Raw genomic sequence first — 18,689 nt, forward strand, 5'->3', positions numbered from 1 at the left:
TTATATTCCATTTTATGGACCACTTTGTTTGAGAGGAGGTTATGAGAAGAACATATTGTATATCTTTATAATTGCATTTTGAATTTGGTCATGAACAGTTTTTATCGACTCAAAATCTAAGTTGAGAATATGGAAAAGCAAATTACAAAGTTATGATGGACATAGTGGAACTCATACATTCTAATGCTCAACATACTCAATCATACAATTACCAGACTAATCTTTCCAGTTCCATCAATAATATTTGTGGAAAATGAAAGAGTTACGTTTCAAGTTGTTGTTTATATAACACATGTCAGTAACTCTCTCACTGTGTTTTAATTTTTTCTTTTACTGTTACACAACTATTATCAATTTATAACCATTTGTTTCAAAAGAAAGAAAAAAAACCATTTATTCTGACTTAGATGTTCTGGCCAAGTGATCATTTTTTATCGTGTCATTGTCACCCCAACCTAGAAATGAGTTGGAATTTTCCATAGAAGAGTCAAACTACAAGGTTATTTTAACATCAAGGACTTAAACTACTAGTTATTTTACTGGTTGAAGATTTTATCAGTTGAAATTTATAACGTGTCAATTGTAATTTTTGCTAAAAATTATATTTTGATTACTTTCCATTTATCTTTCACATCCACAATATTACCAACTTGAGCTATACATTAATTAGAATTTCTGTCAAGTTTCTAATACGGAATCGCAATTTATATTCTAGGTTCGTATTTGTGTGCTTAATAAAGTTAGATTCATGCATTCATCAAACCATGCAGGCATGCAACTCTGTAGTATCTGCCGACAACCATTCTACCTTATACATACGATTTTGTTTTCTTCGATGAGTATAATTATCTAGCCGTAGTACCGATAATAAGATAAAAACCACATAAGTGTTGGAAATACATCCAACAATGAAGACGTAGATGTCATTGATTTTAAAAAAATTGAATTTGTCTCGAGAAGTAAGATTTACCGTCTGATGAATATTATCATCAGGCCGTGGTTTCAATGATAAAGCGGATAAAAGCCAAAGGTACTTGTTGAATGCCGTCCAAAAAAAAGGGTACTTGTTGAAATTGTTACGTTTTAAGATATATTATCAAGATTGTATAGTTTAATGATACACATTGAAAACAAAAGGTGAATGAAGCTCATTGGTATCCAAATGTGAATTGAAGGTGAAATGTGTTAGGTGAACTCATTAAAATATTCAAAAGAAATATAATAGACACAAGCAAATAAACAAAGTCGCATCTTGTTGTCTCCCGTCATATTTGAAAACACGCACTTTTTTTTTGCTAAAAGAAAACACACACTTGCATATCTGTTAAATTATAAACTTTCCAGAATTAACATACATACATATATATTCATTTATTTTGGTGTGCATGTTTTTTAATTGGCCATTCGACATATTTTGTCAATTACTAAATTACACATATTTTATCAAATACTAAACTACGCGTAATTTCAAATAATATATACTTATATGGCATTAATTACATACTCGAAATTTAACTCATATACGGCATCATTTCCTGGAATTCTGAGAGAACAAATATTCAAGGGAAAACATAATTCTAAAGATGAAAAGTAAGACTAGAAAGAAGACTTTTTGAATATTTTGGTTAAGATATTATATAAAAGAAGAGGAGAAAGAAAAGATGCGTCTGAGAATTTCTAGAACTAGCATTATGCGTTAGGATGATCTATAAAGCTTTATGCGTTATATAATTGACCACCCCGAAAAATTTAAACACATAACTCTGCATATTAGGGATTTGCTCCGGCGAGTTATGGTCGTCGTCTCCATCATCCTCCTCCAACAGACCATTCCTTAAATGGAAGAAACTAAACGAAACTCCGATCTTCTCCGTTCTCGTGTCTTCCTCTCTGGCTTCTATTGCTGGGACTGGGAGTTTCTCACTGCTCTCTTACTCTTCAGTTGCTAATACTTTTGATCCGTTCATTGTTTCTCTTTCTGTTTAGATTACTTTTCTTTTAAGTTCTTTTTTTTTTATAAATTTCACCGGAGATGACGGCGGCTCAGAGATCTGCTCCGGCGCCGTTTTTAAGCAAAACATATCAGCTAGTGGATGATCAGAGCACAGACGACGTCGTTTCATGGAACGAAGACGGAACAGCTTTTGTCGTGTGGGAAACAGCTGAGTTTGCTAAACATCTTCTTCCTAAATACTTCAAACATAACAACTTCTCAAGCTTCATTCGTCAGCTCAACACTTACGTGAGTTACAAAAACCAAACATATGTTCTGTCTTTTTTTTTTTTTTTCGGTTTCAAAAAAACTTCTAGAAGCTGATGAGATTCTTTTATATATCATGTAGGGATTCCGGAAAACTGTACCGGACAAATGGGAGTTCGCTAACGACAACTTCCGGAGAGGACAAGAGGATCTGCTGTCAGAGATACGGCGGCGTAAGGCAGTGATCGCGGCGGCGGCAGAGTCAAACTCGGCGGGTGATGATGATGATTCCACGTCATCACCCGGGTCGAAGAATCCTGGTTCGGTGGAGAACATGGTTGCTGATCTATCCGGAGAGAACAAGAAGCTGAAACGTGAGAATAGCAGTTTATGCTCGGAGCTCGCGGCGGCGAAGAGGCAGCGGGATGAGCTGGTGGCTTTCTTGAAGGATCAGCTGAAGGTAGGACCGGAACAGGTTGATCAGATGATTAAAGGAGGGAAATTCAAACCGAATGTGGCCCGAGATTCTTCGTCGGAGGAAGAGAGTGACTGCGAAGGCTGCGGCGGAGACGGGGAGGAGGAGGGGGTAGGGGAAGGATTGAAATTGTTTGGGGTTTGGTTGAAAGGTGAGAGAAAGAAGAGGGGCCGGGACGAGAAGAATTTTGTCGTGGGTGGGTCCCATATGACGGAGATAGAGAACGTGGACTTTCACGCGCCGTTGTGGAAAAGCAGCAAAGTTTGCAACTGATAAAGAAGACTGCTACTAGATACTGTCCGAACATTCGTGTTACACGTCATTGACGAAGAAAAAAAGGAAACTGTGATTTTAGAATTTTTCGTAAGGAAATTAGTATTATGTTTTTATGTTAAAAATAATTTTAATGTATTATATACTTTATTATTGTATTAATGTGAAAAATAAGACAGACGTACGTCGAAGTTACAGATTTTAGGATTAGGTGTTTGTCCATAAATTTATTTGTAAGAGTTGGTGCAGGGTTCTAATGACAATATCTAATAATGTATTAAATGCAAATATAAAATAAGAAGTGAGAGAATATCCAAAAGTTCTAAAACCACACACATTAAGTTTTTTTTACAAGATAACAATACCTTATTTGTTAGATACCTATTATAATATCTAAACCGAATATATATGTTCTATGCTAAGATTCCTAATGTAAAAGCACGGGTTTTGTTTAGGTTCAAGGTTATTACAATTATTGTTCTTATAGTTGAAACTTCAAAGAGGAAGAAAACTTTTCTTGCTTTTTGTTTATTTAATTTCATAGGTTAAGTAATAATTGTCTTTGCAAAATATAAGTGATTTCCATGTTTTACGTAGCTCGTGGAATAACAAAATAATGCTACCAAATTAAATGAAAATGAATACTAATAATATATATATATATATATCAACGAACTGAAATTTTTTAATAAACTAAATTCAGTAAGAATATAAGTAATCATTTTTTTACTTAATATATCCTCATCAATTCTTTTGATATTATAATTTTTTTTAAAAAATGGATATTTCATTTGAGGAGTATTTTCGTTGATTCCCACTTAAGTCGCTTCTATTGACTCTTGCTTGGACTCTACTACATCACTCTTGACTCTTGCCAGGACACTACATTAGGTAGAAGAGCATCACTACAGAGTTACCAATTCCCTCAAGCATTGGCTTATGTAATTCACACATGCGTATTTCTATCAATATTTTAAAGTTAAAACCACTTGCCTAGACACTACACTTCTAAATTGGAAGCTGTCAATAATTCTAACTTTCTAAGTGTAAAAGTATGGGTTGACATCGATTGGCTCCCTTTACTACATAAACCCACAATTTTCCCCCAGACTTCTTACCTCATCAATTGTCTCCTTAAACAAATAAATCAATCAATTTTCCACAAGTTTAAACAGATTAGCTAAATCACGTTTAGTGACTCAAATTCGCGATTAGAAACACCTGATTGCCCAATAACAAACCCGATTAAAGCTTGACCCACCTCTAAAACCACGATTAAAGCTTGACCCGACTCTAATACTCAGATATATCAAAGATACGATATCTATTTTCTTTCTGCGTCAAAAATAAAATTGGGGGTTAGGGTTCATCGAGAAAACTGAAACAGCAACCATGGAAGAGAGAGAGAATGAATTTGAGCAAGTGATTTCTGGGTAAGTCGTGTTGGATTGTGATTCACGTGAAGAAGCTGAGAATCAGATGAAGGAAAGAAGAAAGAGTTTGGTCATGTGTCAAACACTCTATTCCAGCAAGAAGGTTTCAAGAGAAGAAACTTTAGTGAATATCACGTGAGATACACGTGAGGTATTATTTACTTATCTCTTTCAGAGTACGACTCTGATTATCAAGCTTCAGAGCTTCTTCTTCTGCGTGAGACGAGAGAGAGATTGCGTGAGACGAGAGAGAAAACAGATTGTATCAAAGAGGTTGATACTTCCAGATTAGGGTTTGGGTTTTATCGGGGTTCCTCTGTTACTCTTTCATCATCTTCTTCTTCTTCCTTGGTGTTCATGACGAGTTCGCTTTTGTTGCAGAGAATTAGGGAAAATCATCTCTTCAAGTGGGTTGATGAAGCTTGGAATGAGGAGATTCTTATGGTGGAAGCAAGACAGAGAACACTTGAAGAAGAATTTGAAGGTCTAAAGATGAATGTTACTGATAATCTTGAGGAAGATGAACCTTTGATAGATGAAGTTTCGAAAGACAATAGTTGTCTTGGAGTTATTACACTGCTTTGTAGTAAATTTTGGTAATTGTGTTTGCTGGTAAAACAGAATGTATTGTCCTTTTATGTGTTGTCTAGGAACAATGACGAGATTCATATGTAAGAATAGTACCTAATGTATTGTCTCATTTGAGAATTAATGTATTGTCCTCTTGTTTTAGTACCTAATGTGTTTGCTGGTAAAAGAAAATGTATTGTCCTTTTGTTTTAGTACAAATATAAGACACAGAAATGAGACAAGATGATGCATAAAAAAACAGAGACGAGACGAGATGATGCATAAAAACAGAGACGAGACGAGATGATGCATAAAAAACAAAGACAATATTCATAACATAGCACATAAACGACACAGTAAAGAGAAGTAGGCAAAAGATAAGTTAAAGTTCTAAAAATGAAAACAGAACACATAACATAGCACTTAACAACACAAGTAGGAGATTGCTGTCAAACGGCTGCAGAAGAGCTTCCAGCTTCTGGTCCAGAAGAGCTTCCAGCTACGGGTTCAGTCTTGATCTTCTTCTTTGGGTGGATTTTGCATGTAGCTGCATTGTGGTCAGCTTCCCCGCATTTGGAGCAGTGCATTGTGCGGCCTTGCCTTCCAAGCCTTTCTTCTTGCTTCTTCCTCTTTTTCTTCGGTGATTCATGTTTTCCTTTGATTCTCGGATAGCTCTTTTTCTTACTCTTTTTTTTCCTGCCAGGAAGTGAAGGCTCTGGTGGTTCCACCACTAACTTGTATTTTCCCTTCTTCATCCAAAATCTTGGTCCTCTAACCGTGTTGATAGAATCACTGTAAGTCATTTGCCACAAATCAGTGGAGAAGAAATCAGAAACATAATCTTCAACATCTAAGCCAGCATCTATCATCGCTCCATAGGCATGTTCACATGGTATTCCTGTGATCTGCCACTTCCCGCAGCTACACGTCCTCCTCGTTGTGTTAACATCATAGGTGTTACTTCCCAAACGTACATCAAATACCCCATGAGTGCAAGGAGTTGTTATACACTTGTCAGCATCTTCCTTCTCGGACTCAAGCATATCGACAATATATTTGGTAAACTTCTTCTGTCGCCTCTGTGATTTCTTGTTTCTCTTCGCTATTCGGAGCATGGCTTGTCTTCTAATAGTCTCCAACATAGGCACAAATGACTTAGCTCGAGCTCCAGTAATAGTTGCGTTAAACGATTCAGTAGCATTATTGTCGACATCCTCACAGAAGCTACCGAGCCTATAGTATGCTAGAGACCACTTCTTTGGTTCCTTTTTCATCACATCTTCGTACAAAGACATACTGTAGTCCTTCAACTTACGGAGTTCTTCCTTGAACTGTGTCGGATTATAGCTCCAAGCGAGATTCCACACCCTTGTTTTCAAAAAATCTTTATTCTTGTGCTTCTTCTTCAGATTCTCAACTATATGCTTCACACATCTTCTATGCTCCGCCTGTGGTAACTCTTCTTCAATAGCACTTATAAGTCCCTGAAATTTAAAAAAAAAATTAAACAAGAAATCAGTCAATTTTTTACAAGAAATCACTCAATTTTTAACAAGCAATCACTCAAACTTTAACAAGTAATCACTCGAAAAAATCAGTAAGCTTAAAACAATAAGCTTTAAACAAGAAATCAGTAAGCTTAAAAAATATTTTTTTTACCTTTGAACTATCTGATAGAAGAACAAATTTCCTACCATCTCCAAGATTGAGATCATGCTTCAGTCGCTTGATAAACCAAAGCCATGTATCTGAATTCTCCCCTTGTACCACTGCCCAAGCAATCGGATAAATCTGATTATTACCGTCATGTCCTACAGCAGTGAGTAGTATCCCTTTTGTAGCAACCTTTAAAAACGTTCCATCAAGCCCTATGATTGGCCTACAAGTCCCACTCCACGAGCTTCTAAGCTTCTCGAAGCAGACGTAGAACCGATCAAACACATCTTCTTTAGCAGCATTAGGAATGGTTTCAAGTACTACAGTTGTACCTTGGTTGGTCTTTTCAATCTCTCTCACATAACCTCGGAGATGAGCAAATTGGTCGGCATACTCCTTGTCAAGCCACTGCAAAGCCACTGTTCTTCCTCGTTGGCATTGATTTCTTGAAGCTATAAGTTTCCACTTCTCCTTTATCAGCTCCTGAATCTTTGCCGACATTAATTTATTATCCTCTCGCAGTTTATCAAGAAACAGCCTAGCTATCACCGGACTCCTTAGAAGCTTACACTTCCCATTAGGCGTACAACTATGATATTTGTACCTAGTCTTTACCAACCACTTCTGCTTCGGCTGATCATAACCACAATAGACCTTCCATTTGCACTTGCCTCCATTTGCACACTTGAAGCTAAGCTTTGTTTTGTTCCACCTGCTTTGCTCAATGTTTCGACCTTTGCTCAATGCGTAGTGCAAGACTGCTTCTTTGAACTCATAACCAGACAAGAAAGCTGTTCCAACTTCTAGTTTATCATTCGATTTTTTGCTTCGTCGATACCTAACATCTAACTCATCTTCTTCTTCATCCGAGCTTTCTGGAATTGTTTTCCTGCCAATGAACTCCTCATCCTGAAAATCAGCCACTGAAGCCTCAATTTCAAACTCATAACGATCTTCAAGATCTTCTTCTTCTTCTTCACTGTTTCTGATTTCAGGAAGCCCATCTTCTTTGTTTTCTTTCTCACGCTTTCTTGGCTTCTGGCCAATTTCATACTCCCAATTCTCCTCATCGTCGTCGCTTGCTTCTTCCATCCTTGAAACTTCAGTAACAGGAGTAACAGGAATGCTCCACTCTCTATTTGCCTCATCTGTAGTTTCCGAAGTTACTAGGACAGGAAAGCAAGTTTCTTCTTCGACCTCCATTGTTGCAGTTTCAACGCGAGCCGAACCTTCTCCAGCCGAACCTTCTCCACGTTCTTCATCGTCCTCCATAAGTCCTTCGAGAACCCTAGATTTTTGATTACAATTGCTTAAATCGATTTCAATGAACCCAAGATATTGGATTCAACTCTGCCTATGTCGATAAACTCTAACTCCAATTTTTTTTAACGCAGAAAAAGAAAAGAGATATCGGATCTCGGGTCAAGCTTTAATCGTGGTTTTAGAGGTGAGTCAAACTTTAATCGGGTTTGTTATTGGGCAATCAGGTGATTTTAATCGCGAATTTGAGTCACTAAACGTGATTTAGCTAATCTGTTTAAAATTGTGGAAAATTGATTGATTTATTTGTTTAGGGAGACAATTGATGAGGTAAGAAGTCTGGGGAGAAAAATTGTGGGTTTATGTAGTAAAAGGAGCCAATCGATGTCAACCCTAAAAGTATTAAAGAAGGGTGGAATTAACTCACAGTCACATGTAAGATGGCGGTGATATTTTGCAATACTCTCTACTCAATGCCCTGTTGATAATTCATTCACAAAAGCTTAAGGAAAAGTAGGAGATGAACCTTTGATGGATCGCAAAACCCCCACGTTGCTGGTAGACACCAAAATCACATAGCTGAAACATCAAAAAGGGACAATTCTATAGCTATTAAATAGAACAAAAATGTGGGATAACTCAATGATTAATGACTTTTACATCCTCTTTCTAAATTCTACGTTCCACAAAAGTTCAATTAAAACAAACCTGAAAGGTACAAGACTCTCTTCATGCCCAAACGTTACTATAAAGAACTGAATTCTTCCATTAAGTGCAGAATGGTGTGGCTGCTAACTCATGATACTTTGTATCACCACTCCACTACAAATGAAAAACGCTTGACGGTTAACAAGGAAAAGAAAAATATCCAAAAGAGAATTTCATCACACACCCAAAACGTTAAGAAAAATTGACTATTTAAGAGACCTAAAAAAAACTAATAGAGAAGAGATAGAGAAACAAATCCAACCGAATAGAGTTTTTGGTCAGAGGTTGAGAGGTAGAGCATACAAAATCTTACAGTGATGCTGATGTGGAGTAGGATCGAGTGTCATGACAGCTTCGGACCATACAATGTTTCCTTTAATTCTGTCTCCGTGCGTTTCTCCAAAGAGATCTCCGCACACCAAATTTCCAAATTATGAGGAGCAAGCACGTCCCAGAAGATCAACATGTTGGGACCAGAGTTACTCAGTTTGTGTCCGGGAAGATATTCATCGAGAGATTTCCTTAAAAGTGTTTGCACATCTGTGAATGAATATGCATTTGCCATGGAATTCTAGATTCAAAAGACCACTTTAGGTGTGTGATCATGCAGATAAACATAAATATGGAGTGGTTTTGACATTTTGTAGGCCATGGCATTAGACGTGTCTTCCATGCCGTAGAGTCGAGCATACAATTCTTTTAACCAAAGATGGAGCTGAGATACTAATCGCTGTTAACGTTTCATTGGAATGGAGCACAAAGGCATGAAATCATATTCATATTCATATATTCTTTTGTTCACAAAGTAAAGTGAAACGATGTATTCACACAGATAGATACAAACAATGAGTTTTACATATTATTTTTGGGTACATTTATAAAATCAAATTTTGAGTTTAGGAGATCTTGATTCTCTGAGTTTCCTTTCTTCTGACAGAACCTTCGCAAACCTGTAACATTTTATAAATTAAAGCCATTATAACTATATAAAATAAAATTTATAATGAAAAAAATTATTAACCTTTTGAGAGCTTCTTCGTTAGTTACGTGATCAGAGATGGGTTCGTAATGGCCGGTTTCGAGATTGACACGAGAAACATTTTTCTTCAATAAAGCTTCACCAACTTGAACAAGACCTTTCATGTTCTCTTCTGTCGATAAGTCCACTGAACTTAAGTCACCATTCAACGTATCGTCCTGTAATAGAAAAAACATAAAAGTGTAATTTTTTTTCATATTTTTGGTCAATAAAATTGACCTTTCACTAACTTATGTTATTATTTGTGGAATTAGTGTTTCGTACAAGTAAACACCGTATAGACCAACCTTACAAGAAATCATTCCTCAGAATTTTTTAGATTAACTTAATACAAGTTATAAATTTTGAACAACTCAAATTAAACCAAAGTGTTTATGTATTTAACTTCTTATTACATGACCAAAAATATATATATTTGAAATATTCAAAGAAGAAATTAAACAACAAATAATAGTTATTAGTTGTCGAAAGTCATCAAGTTTTGTATATTTCATTACTAAAAAAGTTAATGCCTAAACTGAAAATATTTCACAAAATTATCATGGGAAGATACTCACATCGATACGCAAATAATTGTTCTCGGAACGAAGAGCTTGAAAGACAACAGAGCTCTGGTAATCAACCATATCGTGAATGGCTTCACTGTAACAATCAAGAATTGGAGTCGAACCATTTCCATAGATCCAACTTAGCATTCCCCATTTTGACGCCATCTTTGCATCATACTTCTCTTGGTTCCTAATCGAACCTGTCCCCAGTGATATCACCACAAATCTTGTATAATCCAATGGGCTAATCTCTCCCATTGCTGGATTCTTCTTCACTATCTGCTTTGTCACTTCCGCAATCGCACATAGCGTCTGCAAAAATATATAAAAAATATCACATAACCGATCTATAACTAGGGTTTCAGAATTAGGTTTTTTTTTTACCGGGTTATTGGCAGCGATACCACCGTCAATGAGGTTAAACTCATGTTTGTTTCCTTCATTGTCTTCGTTAGTGAATCGATGAGCCGGGAAATAAGTTGGTGCCGCTGATGTGCTTATGCATATATCTGATAGTTTTGCGTCGATAACTTGATGATTCACCGCCTATATTTGAAATATTGAATCAATAAACGTGATGCAACTACGTACGGACTAATGTTGGTGTATACCTGGTAGGAAGAGAAGATAACTGGCTGAAGTTTCTTGATGTCGAAGCAAGGTATGACAACGTTTGTCATAGTTTGAGTCAGTCGCGTGTCTACCAAGTAACCTTGGATTACTTCGTGAAGGTATTTCCCGTTGTACTTTGGTCCTCGTACAAGTCTCATCATGGTTTGGGCCCAACGACAAATCCCTCTGCATATTTTAAAGTTTATCAGATTACACTGACTCTAAATGATCAGATTAAACGCAAACGCTTAAGGCACATACCGATGTTGTGGGAAGATTTTAGGAGAATGTTTGAGATAAAAAGGGACGATTTCTTTGGCCGCAAACAAAGGGCGGTTGCGGTTACGGCTGCTTTTGACGTCTTTGTCCTCTGCGGTCAACATCGCCACTATTAAACCTCCCGTGCTTGTCCCAGAGATGACATCGAAATAATCCACAAGCCTTGCCTCCTCACCATCCAACTCCTGTATAAGATGTATTTACAAAAAAAAAAAAATACTATTCACAACCGTTTATAATCATCATTTAAACAAATATTTCCATTCAAAGTCAAATAAATGAGACATATATGATAGAATAGAATATAATTTGTTAAAAAATTTGGACATGATTCCTGATTAGCTTGAGATGATCCTAACAACACTTATTAAGTAGACATACCTGGAGTTGTGATTCGAGGTAAGCTAAGATGGTACCGGGAATGATCCCACGGATCCCACCACCATCAATGCTAAGGATCGTCACAAGTTGTCCGTACGAAGGCGGAAGACAAGAGAGACTTCTCTCTGACGAGAAATCCATGTTTTTAATTTCCTAATTTCTTTTGTAGTAATCTCAAAACTAAGCTTATTATGTCTTCCCGGTAAGAGTTTAATTTTTCGTTCCTTTCACAAGACAGAGATGGCGATCAATGTGATGAAACTCTTAGAACGACCTACCGTTATGGTAAACACAAACCCATATATATAGAAAGGGATATGTATGTGTTAGATTAGCACGCATCACACCAGTGTTGGATTTTTTGTGTGAATCTAATGGGAGGTTTCTTTATTTGGATGTCGTGTCCATCACTCTCAGAAGCCCATAAGTTATACTTATGGTTGCTTTATACATGTCATGTTACACACATACTTCTATATTGAAAAAGTCTAGATGACAACTACTTTTTCCATTAAAAAATCAGTTAATAGGCATACATGCACATCTTTCTCTATACGAAGGAGTTCTCTCCCAGGCACAGAACTCGAGACACGTCCTAGATCTATGTTCTCCGGCGCCGGTGATGCGGGTTCTCGCCGGCGCTGGTCATTCTCGTCGACGCCGCTCTCCGCAACTACCATCTTCCTCGGTTTCTGCTTTGTTCTCAGTTTTATTTGGGTTTGTATCTTTCGATTCACTAGAGGAAGGAGTATCCGACGGACCTTTCACCGGAGACCAGCCCATCGGCTCCTCGTCTCCGCTACAGTCCTTCCGGTGATCTTCTCTCCTTGGTGGATTTTCTCTACAGCGACGAGTAGAGGGGGTTCCCTCGCCATCGCTGCTTTTGGGTTCTCGGGTTCAAATCCCGGTGACCCTCTCTCTGGCTGCCTACGGACATGTCTCGACGTCGATTCTGTCCGCGCTCGTCAACCATTCATGGAGCATAGATCTCAAAGTAAAAACTCCCCCTTTCCGTCTCAGGGAAGTTGTGAGACATCTAACCCAACAAAGGTTGCTCCTTTCTCCATCTCTGGCGCCAGTTTACAAAGTATCTCAAGGTTAGATCCGAATCTCGTCGGAGTTTCTTCACCCTCCTCGCCTTCTATTGAGATACCATCCCCCCCTACGTGTTCTCTTTTCAATGGAGGCACTGTCCATCACCGGCGGAATGCTTCCGGTGGCACTTCCTGTGTTCGTTTTATGTGGATTATCGGAGGAAGTAGATCTAGACGGATGATACGACGAAGACGAGAGCTTCGACTCTTCGTGGTGCTTCTCTCTGTGGTTCTCCCACTCCGATTGGTTCTTCTCCCAGCGATGAGTAGAGAGGGTTCTCTCACCGCCGCTCTGTTATGGTCTTCGGGTTTGGGTTCAGATCTCGTTGTACCTCCATCTGACTGTCGTGTGTCAAGCCAAGTTGTCGACTTGATCCAAATATTTCAACTGCATACGGAGCTTCGTTCTCAACCGCCACACTTTATCTCTCCGTTTCCGAGGAGACTTGAGGCCCACAGGACAGTGTGCCCAGCTGCTCCTCATCTAACCGACGACAGATCCATAACCACCGCGAGTTCAGTTCCGAGTCTTTGCGGTGAAGCTTCAATCTTTGGCGCCTGGGGTCAGGCTAGTCATTTAGAGAGCTCATTGAGTTCACCAGAGCTTGCTCTACCTCAATCACCTTCCTCTTCGGAGGAGAAACCTTTACCACCATACACTCTGCCTATGGTAAGAGTTGCTTCCTCGGACTCGCTTCCGAGTGGTTGTTACAGTTTCCCTATCGTTTTGTTATCTTGCGGAGCGGTCTCTACGGGACCAGAAGATACAAGCGAGATTACCTTGGTAGTTTTCGTAGATGGGGTTTGGACTCCAACGTCACTTGTGACTATTCTCCAGCTGTACGATTTTATCGTGAAGGCTTTCTCGACGCATTCAAGCATCGTCTTGAGTTCGCTGTCATCTTCGATTGAAGACCTATATTATCTAGCTTATCTATATGTTGTAGTTTATGCTTATTGCCAAAGAGGATGGATCATTCCCTCTTGCTATTGTAATGGAGAAATTTGATTATGAATGAAATTAGTTGTGTTTCAAAAAAAAAAAAAAAGGCATACATGCACATAAATTAGAAGCAAAAGTCACCTGAACATATATATTTCAAAGATATATAATACTTATAGAAGATAATACCGCTACTTCAGAATATTTTCATCTTTATGTTATCTTTTTATATTACTCAGTGCTAATAATTTTTGGATAGTAATTTTACTACTCCTTGCTTATTATGTTAAAAACTTAGGTTACCATCCGGGAGTATTTCTTTGTACATTTTGAATAGTATTTCTGAGATATTTTACCAATAGAACTAACATAGCAGAACTGGCGAGTCGCGTTTGAATGAGATTTTTCCAATAAAAGCATTTATGTATAGAGACAACGGGAACCATACTTCCAAGCAAATATAACGGTTGCTCGAAGCAATTAACGGTAAGTCTACAAGATTACAATGGTTTTAGTTACCATAATTTCTTTAATTTACCATATCATTTTTATTTATGAAGTATGCGTAATATCTCTTTTCACTTGAAGTTTAAGAGAGATAATAGAAAAAAATGACTTGCTTGCATAATTTTTGAAATAGTTTTAGGCATGCTTACCTTAAGATAAGAACACTAAAAATCAAGTTATATATTAATTCCAGGAATAGAAAAAACAAACAATGAAAGTAATATATGTTTACGGTCAAAGAAATGCATTTTTGGGTATTTTGCCTGATTACCCCTTTTATATTTTATGTTATATTTGATGTATACTGTAATTGAAAGTATAATATCCTAATTATCCTGTTGAATCGATTTTTAGTAATGATTTTTCCCTCTCCATGCCGTGACAAGTAGTACAAAATTTATACATGCCTCCTTAGTCAACGTTTGCAAGATCATTATATCCGGCCGCAAAGTCAAATGCTTGTCGCGTTAATTAAAAAGAAATACAAACTAATTCATCCAATTATATTTATCTTATCCTTTCACATCTTTTATGCAATTCTTCACGTATCTTGTTTCCTTTGCTTGACCTGTTAAAATTTCGAAATTAGTAACCTAATTATGTGATTAAATAATACTCTTTGGCATGTAACGTACATATATGAGTTTTCTTATGACCGTTTATTTTTGTCCACGGGTCTTGAAGGGGTTAAGTTCTTCGAATTAATATATATATTTGTTGAATTATATGAAAGAAATTTAACTTCATTCTAAATTTATAATAAACACACTGGATCATCAGCCACTTGTAAACTAAATTAATCAAAAGCGTCTTGTATAGCAAATTATAGTTAGTAATATGATGTGTACAATAAATTACTTTATGGAACTAAACACAAAGGCACGAGCGATCATCAAGTTTATATTCAACTTGATGAAACTTTGTACGCTGCATTGCTTTGCATCCTTGCTTTTTGAGGTTTTTTTGCATCTTTGATTTCCTTTCATCCGAGACAATTTTAGCAAACATGCATATTAGCTAATACTAAACAACGGGATCCAAGAAACAAATCAAGAAGTGAAACTTATTAAGTTTTAAATCTACATCTTGAGTTCTTGATCATTGGTGAAATTATCAGAAACAGGTTCAGTTTTTTTTTGGGTACAAACTGTGTTTTTCAGCACCCTCTCTCAAATCCTCACAAGATTCTCTATATTGAATTTGTTGCTGGATCTATATAGAGCTTGCATCTCCATCTGATGTATCATTATGTAGTCAATTTCTCACACACAAAAAAATCGCGTGAATCAAATGATAAATCACAAATCTTGATTTATGTTTATGTATGTATTTCTCTTGCATCAATAGAGTTGTGTAGTACTGGATCATTATAAAATCGGTAATTATATAGAGATTAACAAACAATATTCAGTTTGTTGAAAATAGTACAAAAAAAAAACATCAAGGCGTCAAGAGATATCCCCGAGCAAAACACACACACACACACACACATATCAGACCATAGATCTCTGTCTTCCCATATCATTGTTTTCAACGATCAGTTTGATGGATCTTTAGTCATTGTGTCGTCTTTCATTTTCCTTAACTTCCTTTCTTCAGATAAAATTTTCGCAAATCTGCATTACCAAAATAATATTAAACATCTTTGTAATCAAACCATAAGATCCACCAAAAAGAACAACCCAGCATCAAACCATGAGATTACCTGCGACCCAAGAAACACACACACGCAATATTTGGGACCTAAAAAGATCAATTACCTTTTGAGTTCTTCCTCATTGGTGACATTTTCTGGAATAGGTTCATATACACCAGTGTCGATATTCATCTGCATGACTCTGTTTTTCAGCAGCTTCTCCCCAATCTTTACAAGATTCTCTAAGTTAGATTTTGTCGCGAGATCCATAGAACTTGCTTCTCCATCCAATGTATCATCCTAGAATTGAACTCATACATACGAATCACATAATTTAAACTATTGTGACAAAATGTTATATACATATGGGAAGTCTCTTACATCGATTCTGAGGTACTTGTCCTCGGATTGTAAGGCTTTGAACAAAACAGAGCTATGGAAATGGATCATGTCACGGCTTGATTCCATGGTAATGTCTAATATTGGAGTAGAACCATCGTCATATAACCAAGATATGATTCCCCATTTCGCAGCTTTTTTTGCGCTATACTTCTCCACTTTTTTGGTAGACCCTGTCCCTATCGATATAACTAAGAACTTATCGTAACCCAACGGCTTGAGCTTACCCATATCAGGATTGTTCTTCACAATCTGTTTAGTCACAGCAGTCATGGCCACCAAAGTCTATAAACACAACCAAACACAAAAAGCCAAACAAGAGAAATTAATATACTTAGTTGACAGAGATCAATTATTTATGTTGTTCATTTTTGAGAAATCGGTAAGAGGATTGTGATATACCGGGTTACTAGCAGTGACCCCGCCATCAACGAGGTGAAACTCACTCGTCTTTCCTTGACTATCTTCATTAGAAAAGTAATGAGGAGGAAAGAAAGTGGGAGCAGCCGATGTGCCAATGCATATGTCTGATAACTTGACGTTCAAGCTAGGGTCAACCAACGTCTTCAAACAACACAAGAAAAATGAACTAATGCTGTTAATCAAGTGGATCAGAAGATGAAACAAAAACGTGAGAGTTCAGTTACACTATGTGATGTGATGTAGACAGGGATATGGAGAGAAAATTACCTGGTAAGAGGAGAAGATGGTGGGTTGGAGTTTCTTCATGTCAAAGGTAGGTATGACAACGTTTGTGATTGTCTGGTGAAGTTTTGTCTCTACGAGAAGATTACTTAGTAGTTTTCGGAGATACTTTCCATCGTACTTTGGACCAGACAGAAGCTTTGGAAGCTTAGGTAACAGAGCAGCCAAGCCTCTGCATTTAGAATGTCTTTTAATTTCCCACATGTAATCAAGTGGTACAAGTTATTATCATCATTATGTTATGACTTGAGTGTTTGTATTATGCATGTTGTTGACAAATAAAATAAAAAATAAAAAAAAAATCATTTGTCTAAAACATCTGATATACACTTAGTACTCGCTTATTCTCTAATGTTAAGGCATTCATTCATATATTGTTCGTTTGACAAAGTTCATTATATCAGTTAGCAAATAAAAACAAAAAAAGGACAGGATTTTCCTCTTATTATGTGCTGATATCTATTGTTTGTTTGACTAAGTATGATAAATACGTGTATATCATTAATTTATAATTTTATGTACCAAGTAATTGGTTAAAAGAATCATAGCGATTACTCATTGTCAATTTGTAACGAACTTTTTTTTTTGTAACTAATATGCGTAACTACTTTTTTCTTACTCGGGCTGTGGAAATATTTTGGGACAATGTTCAAGGTAGAAAGGAACAATGTCCTTGGCCGCAAAATGAGGCCGTCCGTTCGCGTCCGGTACAGTCAACATGGCAGTAATGAGACCACCAGTACTAGTCCCTGCTACCACGTCGAAATAATCAGCTAGTCTCACGTCTTCTCCATCGATCTCCTATATATTTAATGGTTAATCAGTCAAAACATATATAGGATTAATGCATCTAGAATTTACAGTTTAAAGCCCGTAAGATATATATATGCTTTAGGATCTTTTCATGAAATAAATATGCTTATATATAGAGAGTCTCGGCATCGGGTAATATATATAACCTGAAGGTGTTTTTCCAGACAAGCAAGGATGACACCGGAGATGGTTCCTCGAATTCCGCCGCCGTCTAGGCTGAGGATGGTTACGAGTGATCCACACGACGGCGGTTTGTTTCTCTTACAGGACGAGTTGTTTGCCATGATAGTTGATCGATCTCTTTTGAGTTAGAAGATTTATAAATCGGAAATTTTATCGTTAATGCTCTATGCGATATGTTTCTCGTAAGGATATAAATACGTAAATAAAAATCATAATTTTACGCGTACGATAATCTATAAGATATATTTGTTTGTTGAGACTTTTTCTTCGCACATTTCGTGCTAATCATGACTGTAATTTATATATTTTTCTTTTGAATTGTTTTCTTTGTTGTAGTGTACAGGCAATATCAATGTCGAGCTTGAGCTGTCATAAGCTTAATTTACGAGAAAATATTGAATAGATAATATTAAGTTTAAGTAAGAATGAAATGTTGTGATCGTGGACTTTCCAATACGAAATAGCTAACGAGATCAAAATCAAAAGATTCAAAACTCAATTATTTGATTTTTAATAGTTAAGTTTAATACTTTTGGATTTGTTAGGACACATCTCCCTCCCCATCTAGACTTGTTCTAGAGACACCTGTCATATAATCCGGAGTTGATTTCAGGATGTGATTCTGATGTTTCATCTAAATTACTAATAAATGAACTTCTTTAACACACTTATAAAGCTAATCAACTTGTTTAGGAGTTTTATATCTCACTACTTACCACGTTTGCCTTAAGCTTTGTTAGCTTTATAAATAAGTTAAGATAATTGCATTTCTTTATTTCTACATGTGAATATATCCATTTGCAATTTCACTTTTAACTTATAGTACGATTAGGTGATTTATCCGCATACATACGCAGAAATAAATATTTACGAAAAACCTAAAATACAATAGTTATCAATATTTAATTTATTTAGTTTAGTTTTATATATTTTGTGAATAATTAAGTTGTGATTTTTAATGTGCTTGATTTTAAG

At 36.6% G+C, this 18,689-nt stretch overlaps 4 protein-coding genes across 5 annotated transcripts; 1 reads left to right on the plus strand and 3 right to left on the minus strand.

The window, feature by feature from the left end:
• The first annotated feature begins 1,573 nt into the window (after positions 1–1,573).
• LOC108848850 (heat stress transcription factor B-1) lies at positions 1,574–3,143 on the plus strand. The gene is made up of 2 exons (XM_018622304.2): positions 1,574–2,242; positions 2,343–3,143. Exons 1-2 carry the CDS (start codon positions 2,033–2,035, stop codon positions 2,946–2,948), a joined length of 816 nt encoding a protein of 271 aa, XP_018477806.1. The 5' UTR covers positions 1,574–2,032; the 3' UTR covers positions 2,949–3,143.
• A 2,098-nt stretch (positions 3,144–5,241) lies between these two features.
• On the minus strand, positions 5,242–8,073 carry LOC108853986 (uncharacterized). Its single transcript, XM_018627466.2, has 2 exons — positions 6,611–8,073; positions 5,242–6,435 (listed from the first exon to the last, which is right to left on the minus strand). The coding sequence occupies exons 1-2, from the start codon at positions 7,877–7,879 to the stop codon at positions 5,401–5,403; spliced, it is 2,304 nt and encodes a 767-aa protein (XP_018482968.1). The 5' UTR covers positions 7,880–8,073; the 3' UTR covers positions 5,242–5,400.
• A 1,263-nt stretch (positions 8,074–9,336) lies between these two features.
• Positions 9,337–11,850, minus strand: LOC108853987 (patatin-like protein 3). Its single transcript, XM_018627467.2, has 7 exons — positions 11,435–11,850; positions 11,036–11,238; positions 10,774–10,960; positions 10,547–10,708; positions 10,172–10,474; positions 9,597–9,772; positions 9,337–9,525 (listed from the first exon to the last, which is right to left on the minus strand). Exons 1-7 carry the CDS (start codon positions 11,573–11,575, stop codon positions 9,459–9,461), a joined length of 1,239 nt encoding a protein of 412 aa, XP_018482969.1. The 5' UTR covers positions 11,576–11,850; the 3' UTR covers positions 9,337–9,458.
• Positions 11,851–15,342: 3,492 nt separating this feature from the next.
• LOC108852236 (patatin-like protein 1) lies at positions 15,343–17,917 on the minus strand. Of its 2 annotated transcripts, none has more exons than XM_018625740.2 (7): positions 17,678–17,917; positions 17,338–17,519; positions 16,704–16,905; positions 16,416–16,577; positions 15,996–16,298; positions 15,739–15,914; positions 15,343–15,594 (listed from the first exon to the last, which is right to left on the minus strand). In XM_018625740.2, the coding sequence occupies exons 1-7, from the start codon at positions 17,813–17,815 to the stop codon at positions 15,516–15,518; spliced, it is 1,242 nt and encodes a 413-aa protein (XP_018481242.1). In that variant the 5' UTR covers positions 17,816–17,917; the 3' UTR covers positions 15,343–15,515. The 2 variants fall into 2 exon arrangements, with proteins under 2 accessions (XP_018481242.1, XP_018481243.1); XM_018625741.2 differs by having other exon boundaries at positions 16,704–16,890; positions 17,678–17,916.
• Positions 17,918–18,689: the final 772 nt, after the last annotated feature.

Source organism: Raphanus sativus, chromosome 4 (assembly GCF_000801105.2).
Source record: "Raphanus sativus cultivar WK10039 chromosome 4, ASM80110v3, whole genome shotgun sequence".
NCBI classification, from domain to species: domain Eukaryota; kingdom Viridiplantae; phylum Streptophyta; class Magnoliopsida; order Brassicales; family Brassicaceae; genus Raphanus; species Raphanus sativus.